Here is a 12,714-nt window from a genome sequence, read left to right on the forward strand (position 1 = left end):
TTCTTGATCTACATACGAGCAGCTGCGTATAAAGTGTTCCGTTTTACATCGCCGTAAACTTTGTAACTCCGCGTACTCTACTGACCAGCTTCAAACGGTTTCCGTTTCGTTGTATGATCGATCAAGTTGCATTTCAGACGAATCGATGCATTTTCCCCAGGTACACGTGCATTTCGACAGATTGCTCGGGGCAGATTCAACTCGACGGAGTATAGAGGGAGAGAAACTTTCCTTTCGACGAAAGGTGATTTGTATTCACGGTGTTCCTGCGTTTTATGCAGGATACGAGCTCCGTCGAGCTTCGTCGGGTCTCGCCGAGCCTACGCTCTTTCCCGATGTTTACGAATTTCGATCTCCTGCCCCGTCTCGCCTCGTCTCGCCTCGCTTCGCCTCGGTGAGATCTTCTCGAGCATTTTCTATCAGCGCACTTTAAAATAGGAGCACGTCGGGTTTTAAGTAGGCTGGCCTTAAGGGGCTATTCCCGCCGACGAGCGCGAAAACAACCGTTTTTCTCTTTGTGAAAGAATAGGCTTCCCGATGATCGGAAAAATAAAAACGTACTTATGATATTTTCAACCGGTTCGCCTGTCGAGCTGAGACAATACCATTGTACCGTTACGACGATTAGATCGCGTGAGAAGAACGGTGCTCGACGATATTGCGTAACAAGGATCATCCAATTCTCTATTGTGATCCATATTTTCGATCAAGTTCAACGCACTTCCTTAGGGATTCGTTTGACCTCTCTCTTTCTCTCTCTTGGTCGAGCTCCTATAACATGAATAATGCACATATATTAATATTACACGATGCAACTAGGCTCGCAATACCACGTAATATTATTCAGCTTCGTGTAGCAAACGAAAGCGATCCGTGTACCGTGACAAACGCGTACCTACTAACCTTGACAATGCAAGTTGTTAATGCATAGAAATCGGGTCACCGTGTATGCGCGAAATTCGATCTCGATCGAGCCGAAATATGAAAACGTAAAACGTAGATCGGACAATTCACAGCTATGGAGAACAACTTGTATTCTGAACCTGAGGGAGGCGACGGTCATTGCGACGGCAGGTTCGATGTAATCTCGCAACCGGTACCTCGTGAAAGGGACACTTTTCTATATGTATTAAAAAGTCTAATTACGGCTAGGTAGGTCATGCCGCTCATAGTTCACTATGAATAGTCAGCCACACGACTGACCCATTGCTTTCCCCGTAAAAGTGAAGAGTTAAATCAGGTTGACTCTTTCTCCCTGCTCTGTATGGTCGAGTACCAACCAATGTCCTATCGGTATGTGCGCATCAAGATCGCTTTTACCTTTTTGCGAGCGAGGAGGGATTCCTAGGAGTATAAAACCGTAAGGAGCAGATTCGCATGCCAGTATGCGTGTTGTTTGAATTTAGCGAAGGAACACCGGCTTCGCAGCGGGTCCGTAGTACGCGTACCACGTAGCTCGTCTTCGAATCCAGGACCTGCCCTGTCATGGCGAAAAGAATTTCGCTCGTGAGTACTAACTTATCGCGAACCTAGTCTAATCTTGTCCATGTATTATATACATATTTATTCACTTTAGAACGCGGTGATACTCGGCAGCATCTTGTTGGCGCGCGCCGAACCACCGGTCACCAGTACGTATTCTCATCGAGAGAACCGAAGAATCTAACGTAACGATTCTCGGTTGGTGTTGATTGATCACAAAGATTGTCTACCGCAGGCTACTCGATCACGGGGGACAACGCTTTCGAGTACAACAGTAACACCATCAAAGACGGCCAAAGAGACAACACGGACTTTTACTCCGGCGGCGGAAGCAGCGGACACTCGTTGAGCAACGCCAGGAGCCAAAGCAGTCTCGAAGACAGTCTAAGAGGGAGTTCTTACAGTGGATTCTCGCAGAATACGCACAGCCCTGGTTTTCAAGGATTTTCGAGTAACGCGCGCGATTATCGCGACAATCTCGGCGCGAGCTCATACTTCATGAGCGATCCCGTCGTCCAGTCGTCGTTCGAGAGTTACGCGAACGTTAACAGCAATAACAATAACAACAACAACAACAACGGGGACTCCAGCTTTGCCGGGTATACTCAGAGCGTGGATCAAACAGGATCCGACTTCAACCAATTTTCCAACGCGAAGCACAAAAGTCCAGGATACACGAGATTCGCCGACAACTTGCCCGGAGCCACCAGCACCGGAAGCTTCCCTGAACTGACCTCCGAAAGTTCTTCTTTCAGAGATTATTCCGCAGACGCGTTCAGAAGCCATATCGCGGGAGGATACCTGGACGGAGATCAAGCCTTCAACAGAGAGCCTAGCAGCTTGTTCAACGGTCCAAGCACCGATTACTCTTACGGAAAGCACAAGGAAAGCATGTTTGGAGCTGGCAACGGCAACAAATACACGAACGACGTGTACCCTCCTCTTCATTCCGAGAACCGCTACGTAAGAGGCAATCATGGAAACGGGGGAAGGGATTATGCTTCTCCGATGTACTTGCCAATGTCTGCCAGTAGCTTGCTGGGTAACTTGAGAGGATCCTCCGATCCTTACAGTTCAGGGAAATATAGCAAATATAACAAGTACCTAGGAGACTATGCTCTCAACGCTGGCTTGAACTATCTTTCGAAGGATCCGGAGCCCGATTATTCGCTCGGTAACTACGGGAAAGGGAAGGTGGCGGCATCTGCACCGGCAACGGCGTTTAAAGAGAGCAGGCCAAACAGTTATACCTCTCAGCCTTATCTCGGCGGACCGTCCCATCTAACTAAAATTGCTGGAAGTTACAAAGGTAAACCTAGTTACATGAGCTACTCGAGCAGCTCCCCCGTTGGGTATGCCACGATGCCCAGTCTACATGGTACTTACAACGGTAACAGCTACACGGACAGTCCCATGCTTAGAAGATATCGAAGCAGTAGTGGACACGTTCCCGGACATGGAAGCATATATTCCGGTTATTATTAACGGCCTTCGCGTGTCAGATGTGATGAAAATGTTGTATTTTGTACATATTTATTGTATGTCTATTTAAAATTAATTAAAACCATTGTTGTTTACATGCTGCTGTTGTTGTCGTTGTGTTGTTTAAAATAAAGTTATTTGAAAAATGGTGCGTTTATTCATGATTTTCGCGAGTTCAGCTGAAATGAGATCATTGAGGTGTTCTAGGGAGCTTCGGTTTAGCCAGAAACGCATCTTCCGTATCAAGTTCGATTTCCTGAGTATACGAATTATTGTCGCTTACGGCATTATTGTCATCACCGGCGTTCCTACAAACAAATCCATAGCTTAACATAGATAGAGAGAGAGAGAGAGAGAGAGAGAGAGAGAGAGAGAGAGAGAGAGAGAGACTATGTTTAAATATAAAGATATGTGTCAAGCTTCATAGAAAAATACATTGCGTATAATTGTGCATGTGCGTGATCCCGAGACGGTGCCTTGTGCATAAATTTGAAGATTAAACGGTGCGCTATGATAACGTTATTTTATCTTGACTCACAGCGATGCTATACTGCTGAGTTTCTCCGTGACTGAAAAAAGTAAAATCGGTACAATCGTGAAAGCGTGTAAATTATACCAATCGGTGTAAAATGCGAATCCGCCCCCTCCCCTGAAAAACAGCAACCTTGCCAGCAAACTGTTTGGCCTCGTGCCTCGTCGCGTCGGGATGTACAGGGTGTATAAAAAGTAATGGTCATCCGTTCGAGGTCATCCTCTTGAGGTGTAGATTCACCCCTAGGACAAGTGACCATTACTTTTTATACACCCTTGTACACGATGATACCCTTCGATCATTTTCATTCATTTTTTCGCACGACAATGAAACGATCCCGTCATCGGAGTATAATTAAAGACATGTCACTGAGGCATTTGTAACTTTCATTTACTTGTTCCAATTTCCCAAGATTACGATCGGATGTATACTTTTAAAAGAAAGTTGCAGTGCTTTCACTATTTCCAACTTATTTAGGAAACAGCCTTTCAATCGTACAGTTTCAATTTTATAAAAACAAGTAAATTGCATGAAATAATCTCACCCGTTGAATCGGCTATGCTCCCAACGTCATTCTCATCCAAATTCATCGAAGATGCGAACGTTATTTTACTATCTTTCCTACTAAAAATATTTCAATTAAAAATTTCACTATTTATACAAGTAGAATTACTCAACAAAACTGGCACGATGTTTAATAATATCTAAATGTAATTATTAAACATCCCGTCATATTATGGTCACGTTTCACAAATAACAACAAACTTTAACAATTGATTTCCATATAAATATTCGGCGCTTTCAAAATCCTTCTGTACAGCAATCTTATAATTTTCCACTTTTAAATGTCTATTTACTGAACTGTTGTTTATAAACTTTTTATCATTCGATGGATTCGTATTAATTTGCTTATCGACTTTTCCTAAATTTCTTTTGGTGTAATTGTTTGTTAGAAATTCGGAACTTTCTAAATTAGTGGTTGCATCAGAAAGAAAATTCGACTTTTCGTTTGTTCTTTGTTTGTGAATTTGTTGAGCCTTGAAAATATTAATATCATTATAAAATATTCGTTTAATATATGTGAAAGTTCAATTGAATGCGTTCCGACGAGAACGCAGCATCCTCGAATTAAATATACCTTGTGCAAAGAAACTAGTTTAGTACTGGGTGCACGGAATTTCGAACTTAAATACATTTCTTTCGTTGATTCCTCTACCATCGTAATATTGTTTTTGTTCTTTACTTGATACTCTTTATCTACGAATCTTCTCAAACGATAGCAACTTGATTAGTTACGTATAGTTACAAAGAAGATATATAATTGATGCATCGACACCATAACGATACCTTTGTAAATTTTGTCCATTCGATACCGACGTATGTTCGTAATGCAAACTCTTAACTTGTTCTCCGCCATCGTGTATAAAGGACTGCGACGATATTTCCAAATTGATTTCTTTATCGTGAGAACTCTTTCGAGATATCGCGTAGCACGATGCGAGCAACGTTTCTCCACACAATTCACCATAGTTATTCTTCACCGGGTCATTTTCTTCCAAATCATTTTCCATCACGTCGAATTCTTCCTGAAGGGAAACATATCCTACTTACAAACCTTAAACAAATCGATAGAAAAATCAATACCTACGTCATCGTTATCCGCGACATCTTCAATTTCTGTTTCAATAACAATTTCACCTTTGTGTATTTTCAAAATGTATTCCAAGTGCTCCCTATTATTTACATTTTTGTTCAATTCTTTAATTTTCCAATAACGCACATGTTTTACGGAATGCATGAATCAAATTTACCTTACTTCACCGTCTTTGTATTTGCTATACTGTTCTAATACACGCGAAAACTTCATCTTCTTTGCTTCTTCGTTAATGGAGTGATTTGTTAGAAAATGATTTAAAGCTCCAGTAATGTATGGCAAAATCTAACACGTAAATTCAACATTAAAATCACTGTTATCAGCTATTCTCCGTTTAAAGGAAAATGTACAATTCACTTGTATCGCTTACAGAGGAACGATCCGTTAACAGCAAATCAGTTAATGTCGATATGAGTAAAGATGCCAACGTAGATGCTCTTCTTCGAGCAATTTGATGCAACGACAGGTTCATTAACAAAGCTGTAGCATATTCCAGTCGGTAAATATCCATAACGCGATAATGAACGTGTAAATGGCGGATCAGCCACTCTACTAATCCATTTTCTATCATGTATATCCTTTGCTGTTTACGCAGTGAAAGTTTTTGCAGCATTGCAATCATCATATTACAAGTAAATGTATCTATGTCGTTATCGTAAGTGCTATTTAGGCACTTGAATACCTAGAGAATTGATTCCGTTAGATAATGTTAGAAGAATCACTTGGAACAACAATATAAATACTTTTGAACATACCACATCGACGGCAGTGGAATCAAACGACAAATAATCTCGCCCACATCTAAACGATGCTAATGCGTTTAATAATCTTGTGGTTGATTGTTGCAATGGGTGGGGCATACTAATGTTATCTGGAATTAGTAAATATGGCAGAATAGATGTCCCTTTGTAGCTTGCAATTCGCCCGTAAAGCCCCAAGAGGTCTTTACTTATGTACTCATGTAATGCCTCCTCTTTCTCTCCGGGTTGACCGCGTGTTATTTTCTAATCGTATAATGCATATTTATCTGAATATGTTCGGTTGAATACTATGAAATATTAATGGACAAATAGTTACTACCTTACCCTTCTCAGTGCTTGCAATAGAAACAATTTAGTTTTGATACTTCCGTTTATCAAATGTAACTTAATCTTCTTGAAGTTTAATAATTTTGGAGGCACAGGTGTGGTATACGGCATAGATTGGTCGACTATATGCATCTCGGAATGGGATTTCTCTAATATCACTTCAGAAGAGCACTGCGTACATAAAACAGAACAGTAAATGTAACATACTCACACGACTGTTAATACGATTGTTACTTACATACGAATTGTCTTTTATATTTTGATTAAACAAATCTGGAAAAATTTGAATGCAGGTTTCTAACATGGCTTGGAAGTCAATAGTTTGGCCTTTCACCGAGTTTTCTAAAACGTTTGTTAGAACTCTCGCGATGCTCATTAATTTATGGTAATCGGCGTGCAGTTTATGAAATCTTGTCTTTAATTTCTCATAATTAGATTGAACACCATACAAATGAGACTTTGTTACGGTTAATTCCTGAGTACATTGAGCTAATTTTTTATTATTTCTCAACAACGACGAATGCAAGGCTTCTTCTGTAGAAGCAATCGTTGATATTGTCTGCACGCTTCTATAAAAATGGGAATATTAGGCCGAGCATTGAATTTCTAGTACATTTTTCGACTACTACAGTGCAAAGAATAATATGGAATTGTTACTAACTTAAATTTCCGAGCATACTTTGTGTTATCGGACAAGCTATATTGCTCTCCGAGGTCGTCGTCTTCTATAAACAGTGGAATGTTTCTATCATTCGGTACAATTGGTACATTCCTCTTTTCAGGTATTTTATTAGCGATAGAATCTTTTTTCTCCGAGCCTATATCACTGTACTTTCTATCTCTGAAATTCTTAAGATTTGACATGTAAGTTAAATACTACTCTTTGAACGATTTATTAATTTCACTCACTTGTAGTTTACACTCCTCCAGAAATAGAAGTAAATTCTCTGTTAGTTCGTCGACCCATCTTTTTTCAAATATTTTGGATAAACTAGGTTCTGTGTCTAGTTCCTCGGAAAATGATAAGGCGACAAACGATCTTAATTCTGCATCGTCTTCCAGTTCTTTACCAGTTGAATTCAAAAACTCACGTAAATGTTCCATACACTCATGCATATCCTTCTTCAATTCAATCACAGAATCCTGTGGATTATTAACAATGAATCAATTATTACATGTATGTAGTTTTAGCAAATAATATTATAAGAAAAGTTTGAGACAAGGACAAGTACGGCATATGCTTATATTAACTTTTTCTTATTGTTTTTACTAAAAAATATTTAATGTTTCTGCAATGGAAAAGATTAAAGCACGTAAAAACGTATTCTATTGTAAACTGATGTTACCTCCTGATTCTCAAGAACGTGGAGATTCAAAGACGATACAGATTTAACTGTATTTGTTTGCATTTTATCTAAAAGAATTATTGTAATTAAATATGGCACTGTATTAATATAGAATATAGAATAGAATCTCATGTTTAGACTGCGGATCTTTATGCAAAATAAAAATGTTCTACATTAATTGTGGGAAGCATTACATTATAGCAAGATATTCTCAAATTTTTAAAATCTTGTACTGTTTTATATTTTGCCCAACCAATTTCTTTATAAATGCATAAAGATCCACTGTCTACTCATATGAGTTTTACCTTGCTCTTTATACAAATCCAAAAGAATTATACGTTTGGGTAACGTTGTGAAATAAACATGTAGATTTAATGTTAACACTTTGTAAGCTCTGGTTTCTTTAACATCTTCAGGTATCAACGAGTTCCATGTCTGAAAAGAGATCATATTTTGATAAGTTGCATTAGGCTCAAAGCTAGTAATTTTATACATTGAAAAAGGTTCTCCAGTCTCCTGATTTGAAGCTTGTCAATATCCATTGAGAACAGGTCAAATAATTCTCGATATCAGTTCTCAAAGCTTTAGGGAAACTTCTTGATTCGACCTCGGCTAGCAATGTTTCAGCAGTATTTTCAAACTTGTGATCCAGAAGAAACTACAGGAAACATTATACAGTTTGAAAATTGATGTACTACTTAATTACTAAATATTGAATACTGAATGCAAAACCTTGGATACACACATACACACACGCATACATATATGCACCTGTACACATGTAAATAGAGTTCCATGGTGCATGTAAAATATACCTGATGAATTAGTTTCAAATTCTTATTATCCACTGGATCAATTATACGATTCTTATCCATTTTGCCTCTTTGCCTGCGCGAACAACTTTGAATTACTTTCGTCAATTTATATTTCTAAATGGTTTTGGTTTTTCACATGATGACATGGAGGATTGTTTCTTTGGATAAGATTGATTTTATGCAAACACGTAACTCAACGATCGGTGTTTAAATCGTATTTAGTAAACGAATATTTTCTACAGCAACATGGGAAATATCCAACAAATTGCTTAGCTTTACAATGATCAGTTTATTATTGTTCAATTAAGCATTAATCAATTTGATCATTCGAAAAACCGATATTTACCATAAGGTTATATCTGATCAGATCTTACTTATTTATAATCATCGGTTTACGTACACGTTCAGAAATTATAAAATACATATATATATATACATATATATATATGTACTTCTATTTATTTACGTACAATTTCGTTCAAAAACGTTCCAATTTTTAAACAACCTGTACGCGCTTTTGTTTGTTTACTATTTATATAAGGTCAATGTTCAATGAACCGTAGCGAATGTATTTATGTATTAAATAGTCCAAATACATTGTCGTCGCAGAATTTTCTAATAGTTTGTCCATTATATTATTTCATCTATTAGAAAATGGATAAATATAATAAAAACGTGGTGCCAGAGGTTCGTCTTAAATATTGTTCTTCATTTTTGTAGCGGAGGTTATATATTTTCGTTCTGTAACATTTCGTGTATTGCAGGTACCAAATTTAGCGATTTATGTGCCGAACTTCGTAACCGAAGAGGAGGAATCAGAAATTGTGAAACATGTTAACAATGCTCCATTACCGAAGTGGACACAATTAAGTCATCGTAGGCTACAAAATTGGGGTGGTCTCCCGCACCCCAAAGGAATGATAGCCGAAGATATACCAGACGTATGTACTTTGTAAATGCATATGTACAGAGTATACATATTATATGAAATTAATTGCAACACAAAAAAGGATACGTAAGGTAGCGTAAAAAAGATTCATACTAATGATAAGTTTTCAGTGGCTCCAAAAATATGTTAACAAAATATCAGTGTGTAATATTTTTGAAAAAAACAAATTGCCTAATCACGTATTGATCAATGAATATTTACCTGGACAAGGGATAATGGTATGCAGTAGTTGTATGTTTATATATATTTTTTATTATAGACATATTATCAAGTATAATATATGTATAATGTATATTTATCAGGCACATTCCGACGGCCCACTCTTTTATCCTACTGTCACAACCATCAGCTGTGGATCTCATACGTTTCTTGATTTCTATAAAAATTCGGATAGCTCGGAGGTTGTACCAATCACAGTACATTAAATATATCGACAAAGTTATTAGTTGACTGCAGATCTTTATGCATTTATAGCAAAATTGATTAGATGGTCAATATATGATTTCTCCTCTATTAAAATCATTAAGGGAAGAAATAACCATTTCTTGCATTCGATGCAAATAATTTCTATTTTGCATAAAAATCCACAGTCTAGTTACTTGTGTAAAGTATTCTCAATGTGCTTTTTCTTTCAGACGCAACAACGTACTTTAGAATTCAGTATTCTACTAGAACGTAGAAGTCTGTTAATTCTCCAAGGAGATTTGTACCATCACTATTTACATTCCATTGCAGAGAGAGATACAGATATTCTGTCGAAGTCTCTAGTAAAAAATTTGAATATATGCGGTGATCAGTTTTCGGAGGGACAAACATTACATCGAGGGGTCAGACTGTCTCTAACAATCAGACATGTTCCAAAAACTACTAAATTGAAATTAAAAATTGGATAATACGTTTTTATCCATTGTTCACACATTTTTTTATGCACATAACGCTTCTATCATTCTTTTCATTTTCGTATTTATTTTGTAGTACATCTAAACACAATAGATGCTTGCATCATGATACGTCGGACTTAGAAGGCATCGGGGTGTCAGTGTCCTCGTAATTTTCTAAACTCACATCCATTATTTCTTCGTCGCATTCGTCCAACATTCCTTGCAAAGAATGTATAGAAGATATCAACACGTGAAATTGTTTACGTCTCATTTCCAACTTGTGCTCTAATTGCTCCGATTTTTCCTATACATTAAAACATTTATACATTAGCACTTTCCTCAAGTGGTTTGCTTTTAAGGGGATAGACTTGTTTCCAGGATTGCAAGGGTGCGGGATATCCTTCTCATTTCTCGATAATGCAACGATGGGGCTTTTCAGTAGTTAAAAGCGCTAGATAAATGATCAATCTAGCGTGCAAGCTTCCCAAAGTGGCCTGCTTTTGTATTTTCGAAGCATAATTTGCATTATTTGGCAGCATCTAACTGTCGCAGCTTTATGAAAATAGCGAATAATACAAATTACACTTCGTAAATGTAAAAAATAGGACTGTTGAGGGCAACTGCGGCCTAGATTGATCTTGTATCTAGCGCTTTTGACTACTGAAAAACCCCATCTTTGCATTTTCAAGAAATGGGAAGGCGCATCCTGCACCCTTGCAATCCTGGAAACACAAGTCTATACCCTTAAGTGGATAACGCATATTTTACATACCTTCAACCTGCCTAATTCTTCCCGTAGCGTCGCTAACTTTAAATTTGTTTCTACCCTGTCTGGCTGTTCGTTTATAACTTTTGCTAATACGTCATACTCGATTCTGTTCTTTCTCACACGTTTTGCTTCTTGTAGTTCCGCCTTCGTTTTCTCGATATCGCTCTTGGCTTCTTCTATTTGAATTTCTATCTCTTGTGACAACATTTCATAGCTTTTCAATTCATCTTGACTCATGTTTGAGACCAATCTAGACTTCTTCTGTGCAAACTCGCATTGAGCGAGCTGCGATAACATTCTCTCGTGCAATGTGTTATCCACATCAGGATTGCTTACCCACTTTATGAATGATTTCAGAAGCATGTTTATCCTACGATCATCTCCTGTCCCATCGCCATCGATAAGTAATCTTCGACGAATTACTTCCTCTGATAAATGATAATGCATTGTGTCTCCATTAAAACATCATAGTTGGTTATATTATTCCAATGTGCACTTACCGTCAGACATTTTATTAAAACTAGGATCTAACAATTCAATAATAATGCAATGTTTACTACACACAATACAACGCGTCCTTTGGTTACCGACGAGTGTAACTAAGCAAGTACCATTGAATGTTAGATATCACTGGAAATGCCATAGAAAGTTGCAATTTGACAACGAAAAGATATTTTTAAATAACAGAAATTACTCGGGGGAATCTATTGCAATCGATACACACTATGCAGCACTATGCAGATATACAGATAACCGGAAAAAATCGAGTAGTAATGAAATCGCGTGCATTGTGTCAAAAATGGACGGTGGAACCAGTCGGTGGCGCCATCTGGCGGTGGAACCAAGAGAAAAACATTGAATATGTAACTCGAGAATAAATCGTTCGAAATGAACGTTCCCGTTGTGTTCCCATCTTAGACTTGTAAAACCTAGACTTATATAGTATCTTTGTCTCTCCAACAGGGCTGTGACAGAAAGGGAGATATGTCACTCGCAGGAGAGACAAAGACAGATCTATCCAGCTATAGACAGAATGTAGTGTTCCAGGCACGGTGCATTATAATGCACCGTGGTTCCAGGATAACGGAGTACACATCTGGTGCCCACGACTGACGTTACAAGATAATTCACAATGGTGAACAGCGATATAAAAGCGAGAGGTATGCAAGTATATTTATGTATTATTTATTTATGTGCCTGGTGTTATTTTAAAATTTGAAGATCGCACGGTTGCCATCTAGCTGTAAAACATTGTACTAAACGACGAGTGGCTTCGTCATTTGACCGTAGATGTCGCCGCGCTCTCGTGGCTATGGCGGTTTATTTGAATTTATTACTATACAGTTTGTCTCTCGTTGGCAGCCTTGATAACTCGACTCTTTGTCTGTCTTTGTCTTTCTTCTGTCGCCTGTCTGTCTGTCGCCTAACCTAGGAATTTTTTCCGTGCGGAGTACCGGTGGTACCGAGTGCGGAGCGAATACTGAGCGGTGGTGCAGATAGTGGAACAAATCTGTCGAACGTTTCAAAGGGGGTGAAGTGAACAGGGGATCTAAATAACATGTTGCAATGTTAACGCGGTGTGTACTTGTTTGAAGGAGAACCGCGCGACAATATTGCAATTCGTAGAAGTCCGTGGATTCGCGCGATCATACGCAGCAGGGAACTTGGTCGTTTCGATTGGCCAGCGTGTAACTCAATGTCATGCTTCAAGGTAAA

General features: G+C 38.3%; 5 protein-coding genes and 1 long non-coding RNA gene across 7 annotated transcripts in view; 4 read left to right on the forward strand and 2 right to left on the reverse strand.

Moving 5' to 3' along the window:
- The first annotated feature begins 1,209 nt into the window (after positions 1 to 1,209).
- LOC143216017 (uncharacterized) lies at positions 1,210 to 3,110 on the forward strand. The gene is made up of 3 exons (XM_076438750.1): positions 1,210 to 1,506; positions 1,577 to 1,631; positions 1,718 to 3,110. The coding sequence occupies exons 1-3, from the start codon at positions 1,486 to 1,488 to the stop codon at positions 2,965 to 2,967; spliced, it is 1,326 nt and encodes a 441-aa protein (XP_076294865.1). The 5' UTR covers positions 1,210 to 1,485; the 3' UTR covers positions 2,968 to 3,110.
- A 21-nt stretch (positions 3,111 to 3,131) lies between these two features.
- Positions 3,132 to 8,814, reverse strand: LOC143216006 (lisH domain-containing protein ARMC9). The gene is made up of 19 exons (XM_076438717.1): positions 8,774 to 8,814; positions 8,400 to 8,472; positions 8,078 to 8,242; positions 7,890 to 8,019; positions 7,585 to 7,652; positions 7,148 to 7,381; positions 6,900 to 7,087; positions 6,477 to 6,807; positions 6,236 to 6,409; positions 5,906 to 6,154; positions 5,521 to 5,832; positions 5,308 to 5,435; positions 5,145 to 5,229; positions 4,844 to 5,082; positions 4,635 to 4,761; positions 4,262 to 4,533; positions 4,041 to 4,120; positions 3,503 to 3,533; positions 3,132 to 3,272 (listed from the first exon to the last, which is right to left on the reverse strand). Exons 1-19 carry the CDS (start codon positions 8,785 to 8,787, stop codon positions 3,155 to 3,157), a joined length of 3,018 nt encoding a protein of 1,005 aa, XP_076294832.1. The 5' UTR covers positions 8,788 to 8,814; the 3' UTR covers positions 3,132 to 3,154.
- On the forward strand, positions 8,047 to 10,251 carry LOC143216027 (putative RNA/DNA demethylase ALKBH6). Its single transcript, XM_076438761.1, has 5 exons — positions 8,047 to 9,086; positions 9,164 to 9,340; positions 9,459 to 9,566; positions 9,651 to 9,749; positions 9,984 to 10,251. The coding sequence occupies exons 1-5, from the start codon at positions 9,054 to 9,056 to the stop codon at positions 10,239 to 10,241; spliced, it is 675 nt and encodes a 224-aa protein (XP_076294876.1). The 5' UTR covers positions 8,047 to 9,053; the 3' UTR covers positions 10,242 to 10,251.
- On the reverse strand, positions 9,578 to 12,442 carry Thoc7 (THO complex subunit 7). 2 transcript variants are annotated; one of them, XM_076438764.1, is made up of 3 exons: positions 11,499 to 12,442; positions 11,002 to 11,426; positions 9,578 to 10,533 (listed from the first exon to the last, which is right to left on the reverse strand). In XM_076438764.1, the coding sequence occupies exons 1-3, from the start codon at positions 11,506 to 11,508 to the stop codon at positions 10,351 to 10,353; spliced, it is 618 nt and encodes a 205-aa protein (XP_076294879.1). In that variant the 5' UTR covers positions 11,509 to 12,442; the 3' UTR covers positions 9,578 to 10,350. The 2 variants fall into 2 exon arrangements, with proteins under 2 accessions (XP_076294879.1, XP_076294877.1); XM_076438762.1 differs by having other exon boundaries at positions 11,002 to 12,442.
- On the forward strand, positions 11,723 to 12,308 carry LOC143216032 (uncharacterized). Its single transcript, XR_013010499.1, has 2 exons — positions 11,723 to 11,861; positions 11,962 to 12,308. It is a non-coding gene; the product is annotated as an uncharacterized LOC143216032 (long non-coding RNA).
- Positions 12,443 to 12,480: 38 nt separating the features above from the next.
- Positions 12,481 to 12,714, forward strand: part of Mef2 (myocyte enhancer factor 2) — a 49,942-nt gene continuing 49,708 nt past the window's right edge. Inside the window, exon 1 of the mRNA XM_076438741.1 lies at positions 12,481 to 12,709. The gene's annotated coding sequence lies outside the window, so the exon portion shown is untranslated. The remainder of the gene's footprint in view (positions 12,710 to 12,714) is intronic.

The sequence above is a fragment of the Lasioglossum baleicum genome, chromosome 14 (genome assembly GCF_051020765.1).
Source record: "Lasioglossum baleicum chromosome 14, iyLasBale1, whole genome shotgun sequence".
In the NCBI taxonomy this organism is placed as follows: Eukaryota; Metazoa; Arthropoda; class Insecta; order Hymenoptera; family Halictidae; genus Lasioglossum; species Lasioglossum baleicum.